A 15587-nucleotide genomic window follows, 5' to 3' on the forward strand; every position below is an offset into this window, starting at 1 on the left:
CCCTCTTTATCGCACCCCCACCCCACCCACCCACCCACACACACACACAGACGTACGCAATACTAGTGGGAGGAAGAAACAACAAAAGGGAGGGAAGAGTCGGAGACGGGTGGAGGTTGTGGTGGTGATCGCTTCTGTTGCCCATTTTCCTCAACCAGACCTTAAAAAATATTTTATTATATACATTTCTATATAAACGTACATCTTTATTGGTGTTTGTACCGTTGTGTGTTCCCGTTCCGACGTGCCTTTTTTTGGTTTGTTCTCTGCTGATTTTTTTCATCATTATTGAACATTACGTCTTACGCTTTTCTGTCGTGTGCCCTCCCCGCGTTCGTCCTCCTACCAGATTCACTGTCACAGTATAAGTGGAAGCATCTCTCTTCCCTCTCGGCTTCTTGTTTCCCCCTCCGTCGGCTACCCCCTTTGTCGTCACGAGTGTGAGAGAGTGTGTGGGGTTGTGTTGACATCAGCGACGTATCCAAACGACGCTCCGTCACGTACAAACTTACCGAAGGCAGGGTAACAGGATCGACCTAACGCCACCCCGATTTCTCAAGATGCAGTACAGCGGTCTACGGTCACCGCTACAGAAAGCAGATTCTCCATACCACCTTGTGTCCTCCGACGACGACATGTTAGTGCATTCGCGGTCAAGAGGCAACGCCTCTGATGAGCATGATCGCAGGGAACCTGAAGAGCCCAACGTTCTCCATGAGGAGAAGATGCGCTTACGGAATGCTCATTTTAGGATGACCTTGCAGCTTGCTCGCATTGCGATGCGGATCGGCGACGACCCGAGATACATCGGTACTTCAGAGGTGCTTGGTGCTGGTTCGTTTGGCATTGTGACGCTTTCGTACCGCCCCGATGGTGGCGGTTTGTGGCTCAGGACCGCCGTGAAGCGCATATCACTTCGCAATGTGAAAAGCTTTTCTGTCACGCTACAAATCGTGCAGTTAGTCGCTCGCGAGCTGACATTTCTTCGTCGCGTCGGAGATTCACCGTACGTTGTGCCATTGTTTGATCCGTGGTTTGATTGCGTGAGGAGAGTAATCGCGCTGCCGATGGACGCCGGTGAGTGTAGCCTTGAGCAATACGCGCTGCGCTGCAGATATCGGTTCCCGCCGCTGGTGCTGCTGTCGATATGCGTGCAGTGCGCGCGTGCTGTGGAGCATGTGCACCGGCACGGCGTGCTGCACCGTGACGTGAAGCCCGATAACTTTGTGGTTAACATCGTGCGCACTGCTGTCGGCACTGGCGGCGGCGGCGGCGGCGGCAACGTCAACAAAAACAGCAGCAACAGCAACCGCGAGAGCAGTGGTGGTAGTGGTCTCGGTGACGCGCAGTCGGTGCTCGTGCGAATGGTTGACTTTGGGCTCGCGTGCAGCGTGGAGGAGGTGGTGCAGGAGTCGAAGCACTGGGCAGGGACGCCGCCCTACATGGCGCCCGAGGCGTTCCCGGACCGTGACAAGGTCGTCACCCACTCCACGGCGTGTGACGTGTGGAGCCTCGGAGTGATGTTCTTTCGCTTGGCCACAGGCGTCTTCCCGGTTTTCCAGACGGGCGAGACGTGGCGGTCGCCCCCCTTCGACGCTCTGTATAACGGCAGGCTCTGGATGCCCGCGAAGAATGCGTTCGATGAGCCGATCTCAGCAGAATCGTTGGCAGTGATGTCAATCGCTGCCTCGATGCTGGTGATCGATACCAAAGAGCGCCCCACCGCAGAGTGGGTGGTGCAACAGCTGTGCCGAAGCCTGGAGGACTTCAGGGGCGAAGGTCCGGCATGTTCACTAGGGCAAGGTGGGCGCACTGCCACTACGCAGACTGTTCTCAGCGCTGAGAACGTGAGGGAGCGCGCAGAGGATACCGCGGTGCGTCCCCCACTACTACGTGATACCGAGCCGCTTCTGCCACTTCGATTTTTTTTACTGTAAGCTGTTTTTACCAGTAGCTCGCCTTCGTTCTTGTTATTCCTTAATTTCTTTGCTGCTCTTTTTCAGGTTTTCCCCCATTTGTGTCTAACCACCGTCGGCCACCGCAAATTTCTTTTTCTTCACATGTGTACATATATACACACCTATACATATAAGAATGGCTCATTTATCGGGAGGAGATTCCACGTCCGATTGTCCGTTTTACCTGGCCGCTTATCTTTGGCTGGATGACTCACATTTCTACTTTTGTGTTTCTATTAGTGTCGGTCCCTCCTCCCTCCTCTCCCTTCCCTCCTTCCCCCTCCCCCCATACGATCTCGTTTTTTTCTGTCTCTCTCTGTCTCTCGCGCGCGCGCACGTAAACATACAACACACAAAAAGAAGAAAATGCGCATGTGTGTATTTTTGTGCATCATTTCAGGGAAGCGGTGTTTTTCTCCTCCCCATTTCTCCTCCTCATTCCGTACTTAGAAGTCTGCTCGGGCTTCTCTTTGTATATTTGTATACACATGTCCACCTTTATGTGTTGTGGCAGACCCTCTCTTGTATCACGGGTATTTTCGTGTTCTTTTTACGTGGCTGCTTTCATAAGACAATCGCACGTGTGTATGTAGGGGGGGTTTCAACGTATGCCTGCCTGCATATATGCGCGTGCGTTTTTGTGTGTTATCGGTCAACGCGTTTTCTCATTTCTTCTTGTACCTATCATATCTCTCCTCCCCTCCACTCCACTCTCCCCTCCCCCCCTCTCTCCCTCCTCCCTCCTTCCTCACACCACCACCACCATACTCTCTGGGGTGTAGTCAAGGCACGTCTCTCCACGTCAAGGCGATCACACCCCAGAGAGTATGGTGGTGGTGGTGGAGGTGGTGTGAGGAAGGAGGGAGGAGGGAGAGAGGGGGGTATCACTACCGGTATGCATTTATGTATACACGTATATATAAATGACAAGCAGACATATGGTACATACATGTGTACATGTGGAATATATATGTGTATGTATATATACACATCACCTGTATGTAAAGGGGGGTGGTGGTGGTGAAGGGAAAAAGAGAGGGGAAAAGATATATGCAGACGATGGTGTCTTGTATTTTTTGTTTTTGTTTTTTTCAAACTTTTTTTTTCCTTCATGGGGATATTTGTGTGCGCATGTTTGTTTATGTGCGTTTCATGGCCCACCGTTAAATCTTCCCTCTTCCTTTTGTATCAAAAAAATGATTTTTTCCCCTTCCCCCCAAAAATTTTTTTTTAATTTACTCACCCCCCCTCTTCAGGCGCACACAGTTCGTGTGTACAATTTGGTGATGTTGCACAGACATGCGCCTGCACTGTCCACCAGACCTCCCTTCTCTATTACGCGAGCTTATGGGGATATGAGGCATCCACGCTGTTTCCCCCGGTAGGGGTGTGCGAGGCACCTGTGTACGGTTGCGTTGCATTGCTTATCTCCAACAGTGAGTTCAGCTTTACGCCGTGCATTCTCAACTGCTCTTAGTCTCTCACCGTGGTGGAATGCGTGTTGCACCCCTCCTGTGCAGAGCCACGACACCTGCCCTGCGAGTCTGTCCATGCCCTACGAACTGCTGCTCTTTTTACTTTTTTTCCCCTCTGCGATTTATCCTCTCTTTCTTAACCCCCCCTCACACACACACACACGCACACGCACAATTTTCTTGATAGTCATTCAGCCACCCACATGGCACCACCACTCTGAGCACCTCCGTTTTACTGCTTATTTGTGCGCGTCTCTTCGTATTTGTCGAGAATTCAAGGATCTACCGCGCTGATCGCTCCCCGCCCTCCCCTACGGCCGCTGGCACGTGTGTGCATGTGCGTGGCTGCCGTTACCGTGGCCTTGGAGTTTTGGATCTCTCTTTGAGTTCGTGTCTGTGATGACTGATCCGATGGTCGACAGCGCAGGCGTGCATGCGCCTTCGAGTGACATGTGCTGCCCCAGCGCCGTCTTCGAGCGAGAACTGCGAGCTGCTCGCATTGCGATGCGGATCGGCGACGACCCGAGATACATCGGTACTTCAGAGGTGCTTGGTGCTGGCTCGTTTGGCACTGTGACGCTTTCGTACCGCCCCGATGGTGGCGGTTTGTGGCTCAGGACCGCCGTGAAGCGCATATCACTTCGCAATGAGAAAAGCTTTTCTGTCGCGCTACAAATCGCGCAGTTGGTCGCTCGCGAGCTGACATTTCTTCGTCGCGTCGGAGATTCACCGTACGTTGTGCCATTGTTTGATCCGTGGTTTGATTGCGTGAAGAGAGTAATCGCGCTGCCGATGGACGCCGGTGAGTGTAGCCTTGAGCAATACGCGCTGCGCTGCAGATATCGGTTCCCGCCGCTGGTGCTGCTGTCGATATGCGTGCAGTGCGCGCGTGCTGTGGAGCATGTGCACCGGCACGGCGTGGTGCACCGTGACGTGAAGCCCGATAACTTTGTGGTTAACATCGTGCGCACTGCTGTCGGCACTGGCGGCGGCGGCGGCGGCGGCAACGTCAACAAAAACAGCAGCAACAGCAACCGCGAGAGCAGTGGTGGTAGTGGTCTCGGTGACGCGCAGTCGGTGCTCGTGCGAATGGTTGACTTTGGGCTCGCGTGCAGCGTGGAGGAGGTGGTGCAGGAGTCGAAGCACTGGGTAGGGACGCCGCACTACATGGCGCCAGAGGCGTTCCCGGACCGTGACGAGGTCGCCACCCTCTCCACGGCGTGTGACGTGTGGAGCCTCGGAGTGATGTTCTTTCGCTTGGCCACAGGCGTCTTCCCATATTCCGAGACGGACCGAGATGTGGCGACCGATGGGCCCACCGCGAAGGCCTCCTCTCGCTCGGGGTTTCATTCATGCCATCCCCGCGAATATGAGTTATCGAGAGAGGGGCGCGCTGTGCTAGCCGTGGCCGCTTCAATGATGGATGTGAATGCGCTTCGTCGCCCGAACCTGAGAGGCGTTTTGCAGCAGCTCGACAGAATTGGAGTGATTGCGGTGCCGGCGGTGTCGGGCATTTCTTCTCGTGTTCAACAATTGCGCCTCTGTCGCCCGGATGTGGTGGTTGCCATGTATGCTGTTCCACAAGCCACTGAAGGGGAGGCCCTCCCGTGGCAACTCCGCGCAGGTGACACTTTTCTGGCGGAGGAGACGGAGATGGATGGTTGCTGGGACGAGAGCTGTTCGACCACGCCCTTATTGCATCGAGCTGGGCGAGGCCGAACTCGAATGCCGTCCCCACAGCAGCGCTACAGTGGTGTACTGTTGTCACACCTGCAGCGCCAGCGCGGTGGTGAACTGCCGCCGCAGTCAGACGTCTGGCTGCGGGTCGTGTACCCCCGAAAGGGATACTGCCGCGGGTTCGTTGAAGGTCAACACGTCATGCATGTCGTGACGCGCCCCGGAAGAGAAGAGGCGTGCAAGCGATGCTCTCCGTTGCGCCCCTTGCTCCGCCACGTGGAGTTCTCACAGGGTGCGGATTTTGCTCACTCGTCTCGGTCCTCGAGACGGTCTCCGTCAACGGCTCCCTTTTACGTGGACCCTCCACTGGCAACACCCTTAGCACGTGATGGTAGATGCTTAGCATGTGTGCCTCGACAGAAGTCGCCGCCGCCGCTGTGTGGGCCGCACGGCTGCCGCCCCTCAGAGCAGTTGCAAGGTTCAATCCGGTGATGCGTGAAGAGGGGGTGGGTGGGTGGGGGAGGGGGGGGCAGTGGACGGGTCGGGCCTTGCTGCGAGGATGCTAACGAACTCGGATCTTTCTCGTGCGCGTTTGGCACGGCTAGCGAGATCTATTCCACCTTCCCCATTATATGCATTCCTTAATATTATAAGAATTTTTATTATTGTATTTACGATTATTATCACTTGTGTACATTTTGTTTATGCCTCCCCTCCTCCTCCCCTCCTCCTCCCCCTCCCCTCCCTCCTCCCCTCCCCACCACTATTACTGCCTAGGAGTGACTTTTTTCTTCACTCGGACTCCCCCATGTCGTGGCCCCTTTTTTTTCTCTATTATTCACTGGCACTTTTCATGGAAAAGCACAAAAATAAAACAAATCAAACGTTTTTTCAGTTTTTTTTTTTCGCTCTGCCCGTATTCTGCTCAACCTTTTATCTCTTCATATGCCTCTGTTGCTCCTTCTTCTCCCCTCCCCTTCCCCACACACACGCGCGCGCGCTTGTTTATGTTAGATGCGTAATGCGTGTCCGTGTCAATCCCCCTCTCTTTGTATGTCTACATGCGTTTGCGTGACTCCTGTACCCCTCCCTCCCCTCCCCCTCTTTCTTACCTCCCCGTCTGGTGTGTATCATCGTAATCTTTTTAAGACGGAAATCCGGTCAACGAAATGGGTGCTCCCTTGGGAGATGGTTGGGCCACAATCCTCACGCCCCCCCCCCCCCTCACACACACACACACACCACCACCACCACCACCACGTGGTCTCGGTGAGCTGCAAGCTCCGTTCATGATTGATGGTGTGCAAATTTGAATGCACGGGAAAGGGAGGCATTGTGTGTAGAGGTGTTGCGTCACCTGGACTCTCAGGGCCGATTGTTGCTCTATGTCTGCGCTGCTTGTCTGTACGCTCGTTCTATTTTTTTTTCTTTTCTCCCTCAGGCCTTCTCTCCTATTTTCTTGAAATTTCATTACGAGCGAACACACACGCACTCACGCACTCACGCGTGTTCTTTTGCCTCCCCCCCCCCCCCCCCACACACACACACACACAGAGAGATTCCGCTCCTTTACATCGGCCATGAGCAAGCTCCGAGATGCAATGCTACTGCGAGAGGATCGTGCCGGATCGGGCACCTCCATTTGTCTCTATGTAAATCTAACTGCAGGTGTGCCTAGGAGTGGGGAGCAGTGACGAATCCCGTCCTTGGTGCACTCCCCTCCCTCCCTCTCTGCAGTTGAGTGGGGTGAAGTGAGGTCAGCGCCCCCCCCCCCCCTTATTCAAAAAACAAGAATACTCGTTTCGTCCCGGGTGGTGGTGGTGGTGGTGCCCAGAAAGCTCATTTAAAAATATTTCAATGTTGAGGCCCCGCATACGTGCCCCCATCCTGCTTTATCCCCCCCCTCTCCCTTCACCATCACTCTCACCATCCGTCTTAATAAAGATGTTATCGATCATCTAAAAAGCGACGAAAAGAGGAAAGCTATACTCTGTGCTTGCATCGACGTGATCAAAAAAAAAAAGAACTTAATCGCACTGCTGAATGGGTGCGGGTTGCGGAAGTCCGTCTCCCCCTTCCCCCTCCCCTCCCCTCTGCCACTCCAGAGCCCAGGGGGGAACGTCTTTACATACTTTCGATATCCCTCCCCACAACGCCTCTCTCTCTCTCTCTTTCTCTCTCTTTCTCTGTATATAAAGCATGTTATCAACTTGTCATTTACTTTCGCTCCCCCTTCCCCCTTCCGTTCTTTCATGGGCTCGTGTTAGAGCGAGGGACAGAAGGTATCCATACACAGTCCAATACACGTGCGTGCTGCGTTTTTTTTTTTTTGTGTGTGTGTGTGTGTCCACGACTGCAGCGAAAGAAAAAAAGGCGCCGGTGGACTTGGAGGAGGAGAAAAAAGGGATCGCACCAGCCGCTATTTGGGAGTGCGAGGCGTTGGTTGGACACACAAAAAGAGGAATTATACACACCGACATAAGAAAAAATATTTGCATAACGCACCATGGCCGATGTGACGGTCTCGAGTCAGGAGGAGAGCAGCACGCTGCTCATCGGTGTGTGCAAGGCAGCGAGCGCCATGTCGTCGAAGGAGATAAAGGATGCACTGGAGAAGGGTAGCACCACTGCACGTTCGAATGCTCTTATGGCTATCATTCGCCTTCACGTGAACGGTGAGCCACAGAATCACCTGATCATGTCTGTTATCCGTTACATCACTCCCATCGATGACCACCTCATCAAGAAGCTGGTCTTGTACTTTTGGGAGGTGGTGGACAAACGCGACGCAGACGGCAATCTCCTCTCTGTCATAATTCTCATCTGCAGCTTCCTGCGCAACGACCTTCTTCACCCCAACGAGTATGTGCGGGGTTTAACTCTGCGTTTCCTCTGCAAGGTAAACGATGTTGAGCTGATCGAGCCGCTTGTGTCGGCAGTTGTGCAGAACCTGTCGTACAAAGTCCCCTATGTCCGGCGGAATGCGGTGCTAGCAATACACTACATCTTCAAGAAATTTCCAAAGCTGCTTCCTGATGCACCGGAGTTGGTGGCAGAGGCGATCCGCACCGAGACGGATGTCTCGACGTGTCGCAACGGCCTCGATTTTCTCGCCACCTTCGCGCCTGAGCAGGCGGCGAAGTACCTCAGTGACTTTCGTGACTCGCACATACTCTCGGCTGTTGATGGGCCGTTTCTCATGTCCGTGGTAGAGTTCTGCCACCAGATGATCCGCGCCAACCCGTGTGAGAAGGCGTGCTACGTCCCTATCCTCTTCTCTGTTCTACAGAGCAAGAGCGCCGCGGTGCGCTACCAGTGTGCGGCCACGCTGCTGAGCCTCTCCTCTTCCCCGACAGCGATCCGGCAGGCGACACTGACTTACATCGACATCATCAAGGTTCACTCAGACAACAACGTGCGGCTAATTGTGGTGGAGCAGCTGAACCAAATGCGTCAGCGGTACCTCCACGTCTTACAGGACTCGCTGCTCGACATCCTCAGCGTGCTACAGGACGGATCCATGACTATACGTGAGCGTGTCATTGAGTTGGCTGTTGAACTGATTACACGTCGCAATGCCGAGAGGTTTATGCAGGCCATGAAGAAGGAGCTGCTGCGTGCCAACAGCATAGACTCCGAAGTTGAAGACGCGAATGCCGCCACGGCTTATCGACTGATGATCATCAAGGCAATGAACGCAGCGTTGCTGCGCCACCCACCCTCGGCGCCGTCCATGTTGCCAGTGCTGCTTGACTACGTCTGTGACGCGACCAGTACTAGTGGGGAGGTTATTTCTCTTATCAAGGAGGTGCTGCTTTCACAGCCGGAGCTGCGCCAGGGCATGCTGAAGAGCCTGTCAGATATATTTCCCATGATGACAGAGAGTTCCGTCATGCGCACAACGCTCTGGATGTTCGGCGCGTACGCTTCGTCCGCGGACGAGGTGCTGCAGGCACTGCGCATGCTCAAAGACGCCGTGGGGCCGCTGCCGTTTGAGACCCCCAAACCCGTTTCCATCGACGTCGCCAACCTCACCACTGCCGCTTCTGCCGCTGCCACCACCACCAACAGTGCATCTTCCCAGTCCAATATGCGCGCCGTGACGACTGTCCACGAAGATGGCACGTACGTGACAACCTACACCACAGTGGCACCCGTCTCCGCTTCAACCGCGACGAACGGCCATGAGGGTGACAGCCTCGATGTGAGCAGCAGCGGTCTGCGTGTGGCGCTCCTCAAGGGAGACTTCTTCCTCGCTGCCGCCCTCGCCAGCACCTTGACTAAGCTTGTTGTGCAGTTGTTCACTGAGGATGCCAAGGCTGCCGTAGATGAGGTGACGCGCAATGCGGCGCAGTCCGATGCCCTCGGCATTCTGAACGAGATACTGCGCTACGGCACGGAACCGGACTCACCGCACCCCATCAGTAGTGACACCCACGAACACCTCTGCCTGAACGTTACATTGCTGTCCAACCCGGAGGCTGACTTCATGATCGATGTACTGCACGCCTCCTCGGAGGCGCTGAGCCGCGCGGAGCAGCGGGCTGCAAAAGAAACCGGCAAGGACCACGGTGGTGCCGCCGCCGCCGTCGTAGAGCTGAACGCCGTCGACGCGCCTGTCATGTTCTCGCAACTGAGCGAGGGCAGAGAATCCGCCTTGGGTGTCGAGGCTGTCGCTGAAGACCCCGTTTCCGGTGCAAAGCATGAGAGCAGCGAGCGCAAGGCGCAGCTGTTCTTGAGGAAGTTGGAGGATACGGTCCCGCTCTCTGGCTTTAACGACCCTGTCTACTGCGAGGCTAGAATTACGGTTCAACAGTTCGATGTCTCTGTCGACTGGTTACTCGTTAATTGCACTTCAAAACAGCTAACCAACTTCACCATTGAGCTCGTCTCGCTCGGGGGGATGAAGCTGTGTGAGCGGCCACAGACCTACACCCTCAATCCACACGAGACCATTGCCGTGCGCACCTCGCTGAAGGTGAACACTACCGAGACTGGGGTCATATACGGCACCGTAATGTACGACGCGCCCAACAACCAGCACTGTAGCTTCATCTTGAACGACATCCATGTGGATATCATGAACTACATCCACCCAGCTCTCTGTTCCTCGGCAGAATTCCGAGAGAAGTGGGGCATCTTCGATTGGGAGAACAAGATCGCTGTTTCGACCACGAAACACGACCTGCCCGACTTGGTTCGCTTCATTGTGCAGCAGTTGAACATGCAGCTTCTGGAACCGTACGAGGTCGAGCAGCAAGAAGAGCAGGACCTGGAGCTGGAGCTGTTGCCCACTTCGGAGGAGGACGAGAAGTGCGCGTACGCTTCGTGCAACTTGTACGCTCAAACATCGTTTGGTGAAGATGCGTTGGCGAACGTGAGCGTGGAGAGCGACGGGAAGGGCTTGGTGAGTGGTGTGGTTCGTATTCGCTCCAACACGCAGACCATTGCCTACGGCATCGGTGAGAAGTTGAACATGCTTCAGAAGTCCGGCAAGCTCTGAGGAAGTCTAGATTGAGGAGTAGATGTGTGTGTGTCTGTGTGTGTGTGTGTGTGTCTGTGTGTGCGGGCGTATGCGTTGCAGCGTACATCTCTATTCTTGTGGTAGTGTTGGTCCGATGTGATGCATCTTGATGTGAGGGCAGGCTGGCTCTCCTCCCTGACCCCCTCTCCCCCTTCTAAACGGTCGATCTGCGCGTGGTTTCCGACCCCTCCGCGATTTCACTTCGCTAATCGCGTACGTGTGCGTTTGCCTAAGTGCACACGTTGATGTGCTGAAGACTGTCTTTACGTTTTCCGCCCTTTTTTTTTTGTCTTCTCAGCTCTCAATGTGTGTGTGTTTTCTTTTTTTCTTTTTTTCTTTTTTCATATCTCTATCCTCATTTTTTGGAGTACCGGATTCGCACAAGAGAGAGAGAGACAGACGGCTCGGAGGAGGAGGAAGGGAGGAGGTGTGTGTGTGTGTGCGCTGTGCACGCGTGTACATGCGTACCCCCTCCTCCCCTCCCCCACAACAGAATACACATACCACCACCGTTGCTGCTCGTGGTCCCTCCCAGCCTCCCTCTCTTCCCCCCTCCCCCTACTCTCTCTTCGTCTCATCTATTGTCTGTGGTGGGGTGGTGTGTGTTGTTGGTGTTGTTGTTGGACGGCTCATGAAAAACGGTTTCTCAGAAAAGAGCAACAAAAACGCAGAGACATGTGCGTTTTTTCTCGGTTCCTCGGGTGATGAGCACAGAAGGTCGCTGCCGCCGACGCAGCCTTTCCCCTTTCTTGCCCTCATCGGCACCGATACCTGGGCTCGATTGCCCCCCCCACGCTTCCTTGTCTCGCGCCCCGTTCCCTGTCTTGTTTTGACGGGTGCGTGGGTGAAGCTGCTGTTTTCCCTCCCTTACTTACAGCTCCCCCATTTTGCATCTTCGATGCATTTTCTTTTTTGACCCCCTATTCTTGCCCCACGGCACTGCTGTTCTTCGGTTTCCCAAATCCGTTGTCACGCGTGTCGCCAACGTGATACGCGCGCTTCACTCTCAGAGCAAAGAGGTGACTTCATCATTGTCCAACGAGGCGTTGGGTGTCATGTCGCTTGTGACGGCATCAATCAGCTTAGCTGAGGTGCGCTCCGTTCAAGATGGCGTGGCGAACGATGTACGCGAAGATGGGCGCACGCTGTTGCAGCGCCGACCAATACAGCTCACGGTCCAGCCAAATCCTTCCTCACTGGCCGCCTCCGCTACCGATAACGCGCAGGAGAGTTACAACGGCAGCTATGTGGAGGTGAACGCCAGTGGCACGGTCGTGCTGGCAGCTGCCATGCCTTCCGTCGTGGACGGCTGCGCCACTCCTGGCTTAAACCCCAGTGTTGGCACCGATCCTGGATGCGCGTCAGACACGGGTAAGGGCCGGCTGCATATTACAATTGATGCCGTACCGCACGTGCTAGACGTGTACGCGAGCGCCGTCGGCGGTCGAAGTGTCAGTCGCTACCGCCGTGATTATCTCTCATTTTTGGCTTCGACAGTGCGGCAAATATTTGGTGCCGCGCAGGTGGAGGTGCAGGAGCAGCATGGCGTGGCAGAGGCTGAGGTTGTGCCAGAGGGCGCTGATGAGGTCCACGACAAGGCGGTTACGGCGTCGTCGTCTGACCTTTCTGCTGAGGCTGGGGTATCACTCGTGAACACTGGCGACTGTTTATTTCAAGGGTTCCCAGCGACAGACTTGTATATTGGCGAGGGGTTTGGGTTCATGATTCATGTCGACGTACACGTGCTGCAGTCTAGCGGTGGCAACTTGTTTACCGCCATCACGTACGCCGTCCACGCAGCACTTCGCTCGCTTCGCCTGCCAGCCGTTACCCTCCACAAGGCCCCGGGAGACAGCGCAGGTGTATCTGTCGAGGTGGATTGCTCGCAGCCGTACCGAAAGGCTGTCAGCTGGGCCCAGATGCCGCTCCTGTGTGTTCTGCTCGTGTCGCCAACTGGTCACTGCATCGTGGACCCTACCTTGCGCGAGGAGTGGGCCCTGCCGCAGCAGGTGCATGTGGCGGCTGGCGTGAATGGCCAGTTGATGTACTTCCGATATCAACAGCTCCCCTCACGCCGCGGCAATGCGTATCAGCTGCGGTCTTCCGATGCATGGCCCACAGATGGGTGCGCTGGCTACGTGGTGCCGCCTTCTGCACTGAGTATAAGTGACTGCTGGTCTGTCTTGACTGACGCCGTGCACATATGTCAGGCGATGCTGCAGGATTGTGAGGAGGCCTTAGCCCGTGGTGGGAGTGCGTAGAAGTGTGAAGGAGAAAAGTAGGGCAGGGGGGTCTCTGCGCCCGTTGATGTGCTGTTCCACCAACTCTAACCGCGCAGGCTTATCTATATATATTTCTTCTTCCCCTTTGAGAGCCGTTTTGGAGTAACAACGAATAATTGACTGCAGGTCTGCGCGCGCACGCACACACAAAAAAAACAAATGAGAGGTTCTGCACGCATGCACTGGGGAGAGGATGCGGACATATATCGTAATGAAAAGCATGCCCGAAAAAAAATGGGGGGGGGAGAGGAGGAAATAGCGCTCGGCCAAGGCCTCAGGAGACATGCGCGCATCCAACACACAATGCGTGTGGATTTATGGATAGGCGATTACAGGACTAGCCATCACAGAGATCAAGCGAATCCTGCAAAACGAGCAGAAAACAACGGCAGCAAAAACAAAACGTGCGTCCTATGAACTTCGTTGTCTCAGTTTGAGGCGGGGTGCGTGGGGTGGGGCTCACAGTCTTTACCTACGTAAAGTGCCGGGGTGTGCCCTCATCTCGCTTCACCCTCCCGTAATTCAAGCTTTTCAACGTCCTGGAGGGGATCACGTACTGTGTTTGAAACAATGACAAGGGTGAAACCCCCCCCCCCCTTGTGATTTACTCTCACGGCATCGCGCATCTCACTCCCTTTCTTTACCAATCCATCGCTCGACATCCTTCTCCCTTTTACACACACACACACACACACACACACACACACAGAGTAGATGCGAATCTCCAATCCAAGGCGCTCGCACGCGTAGACCCACTCATCCGCATACAGAAGCGTACATTTTTTACTGTTAGAGTTTCTCTCCCCTCCCCCCACTCCCTCTCACACACACTGACGTGCGCGCGTGTGTGTGTGTGTGTATGTGAGCCTCGTTAGATCGTACATGTCGTTTTCTTTTTTTTTTTCACTACCCGATAGACGCGCACGTGTTTCGCGCCTTCTCTATTTTTTTTCGTTGTTGTTCGTGTTTGTCCATCCCCCTTTTCTTGTTCTCATTTTTTCAGTGTCGTGCTAGTTGGGTGCGTCTTTTCGTGTGCGTGTGCGTGTGCCCGGCTGCGTGTTGGATCATCTGATAGACAATACACAGACAGATACTGACTTACACGTATACGATCACTCTAGTAGGACAGCGAGTACCAGGCAAGAGCTTGCACACTCCACATCTTGGTCTCTCCCCCCCCCCCCCCCGCCACACGTGCACCGTTTTTGGACCTGTTCCAAAAGTCCCCATTCGACAGGCTTTGTCCGTAAACGAAGGAGGAGGCCACATCCCTGGAAACTCTTGTCGTGGTTCCGCCCTTCTTCTCCCCCCTTCGATCTCTCTCTTACTCGACTACAACGTAGACTAGACCCTCCTCTCTTCCTCCCCCCCTTCCTCGAAGGGCGCGGGTTTTTTTTTCTATCATTCTACTTCGTTTACTTTTTTTTTCACTTCTGCGTGTGTTTTCGTCGGGCCGGCGTTTTTTTTGCCTACTCTTGAGAGGACTTCGAATTTTCACCATCACCCCCCTTTTCCTACGATACGGGCGCGTGTCTGGGTGTGTCGTTGTTGTTGTGCTCACTTCTTCCCCCCTCCCCTTTCTGCTTTCAGCTCACTGTTTTCTCCTCGTTATCTTGAAGGGGTTATTCCCAGTGAACCAGACACATCTCATCACCACAACCAGACTTCTCTCGTAGGCAAAACGTGCATCCAGGGCTTCTTCAAACTCGCCCACTTCTTTGTGAACTGTCCTTCCACTTTTGTTCATCCCCTACCCCTTCCCTCCCCATTCGCTTACCCCCCCTCCCCCCCCCTCTACCCCGCCAGTGCGGCTCTCACTCCTTTTCTCCTTCCTCCTTTTTTTGTCATGTTTTCTGAGGGGGCACTTCGCGACTTGGGCCGCAACCATGATTCTGGGTTGCGTCCGATAGCGGCCCGAAAGGGCGCAGCACCGCCGCTGCGCTGCGCCACTGCCCGGACTGCAGTGACTGCGACGTTCGTGCGGCCGCCGCGCAACCCAGCGGGCGCTGTGCGCGCGCCTGTCCGCTGCGGCGATGAGGAGGCGCCGGGGTGTGGTGCTGCTGCTGCTGCTGCTGCTGTTGTCGCTGAGGCGTCTGCGGTTGGCACGGCGCCAGCGCTGTCGCAGGACTGCGAGGTGGAGCACTGCTGCGCTGCCGTTGCGCCTGCGACAGGGGCTGCGGCTGCGGTTGCACCTGCAGCGCCGGTAGCGCAGCCGGTGTACGGGGTGCGCGGGCTTGCGTCGATGTCGCCTGCGGCGCTGTTGGAGGCGTTTAGAGCTACGTGCGTGGGGCGCGTGGCGGACGCTGCGTGCACGCCCCAGGGCAAGGCGCTGTTGCAGGCGGCGCTCTGGACACAGCAGGCGGAGGTGGTTGATGCTGTGGTGGCGGAGCTGAGCCCGCAGCTGCGTGACGTGGCGGTGGACGTGCAGGGGTGCCACGTACTGCGGACGTTGGTGGAGGCGTGCACGGCGGAGCAGACGGAGGCGCTGATTGGCGCGATGCACGCGTCGGTCGTGCTGAACATGTGCACCACGTCGCCGTACACGCGGCGCACGCTGCAGTCGCTGTTCGAGCGGCGCGAGGTGGACTTGTCTGCACTTGTGCGTGTGCTTGCAGACAGCGCGGGGTACCTTGCGGTGACGCAGCAGGGGTGCATCTCGCTGATGCGCGTG

General features: G+C 55.3%; 4 protein-coding genes across 4 annotated transcripts; all 4 read left to right on the forward strand.

Moving 5' to 3' along the window:
- Window positions 1-752: 752 nt before the first annotated feature.
- On the forward strand, window positions 753-1937 carry JKF63_06001 (uncharacterized protein; the record flags this gene model as incomplete). Its single annotated transcript, XM_067901954.1, has 1 exon — window positions 753-1937. One exon carries the CDS (start codon window positions 753-755, stop codon window positions 1935-1937), a length of 1185 nt encoding a protein of 394 aa, XP_067757660.1.
- A 1895-nt stretch (window positions 1938-3832) lies between these two features.
- JKF63_06002 (uncharacterized protein) lies at window positions 3833-5602 on the forward strand (the record flags this gene model as incomplete). The annotated part of the gene is made up of 1 exon (XM_067901955.1): window positions 3833-5602. One exon carries the CDS (start codon window positions 3833-3835, stop codon window positions 5600-5602), a length of 1770 nt encoding a protein of 589 aa, XP_067757661.1.
- Window positions 5603-7616: 2014 nt separating this feature from the next.
- Window positions 7617-10613, forward strand: JKF63_06003 (uncharacterized protein; the record flags this gene model as incomplete). The annotated part of the gene is made up of 1 exon (XM_067901956.1): window positions 7617-10613. One exon carries the CDS (start codon window positions 7617-7619, stop codon window positions 10611-10613), a length of 2997 nt encoding a protein of 998 aa, XP_067757662.1.
- A 1076-nt stretch (window positions 10614-11689) lies between these two features.
- JKF63_06004 (uncharacterized protein) lies at window positions 11690-12895 on the forward strand (the record flags this gene model as incomplete). The annotated part of the gene is made up of 1 exon (XM_067901957.1): window positions 11690-12895. One exon carries the CDS (start codon window positions 11690-11692, stop codon window positions 12893-12895), a length of 1206 nt encoding a protein of 401 aa, XP_067757663.1.
- Window positions 12896-15587: the final 2692 nt, after the last annotated feature.

This window comes from Porcisia hertigi, chromosome 20 (assembly GCF_017918235.1).
Source record: "Porcisia hertigi strain C119 chromosome 20, whole genome shotgun sequence".
NCBI classification, from domain to species: Eukaryota; Euglenozoa; class Kinetoplastea; order Trypanosomatida; family Trypanosomatidae; genus Porcisia; species Porcisia hertigi.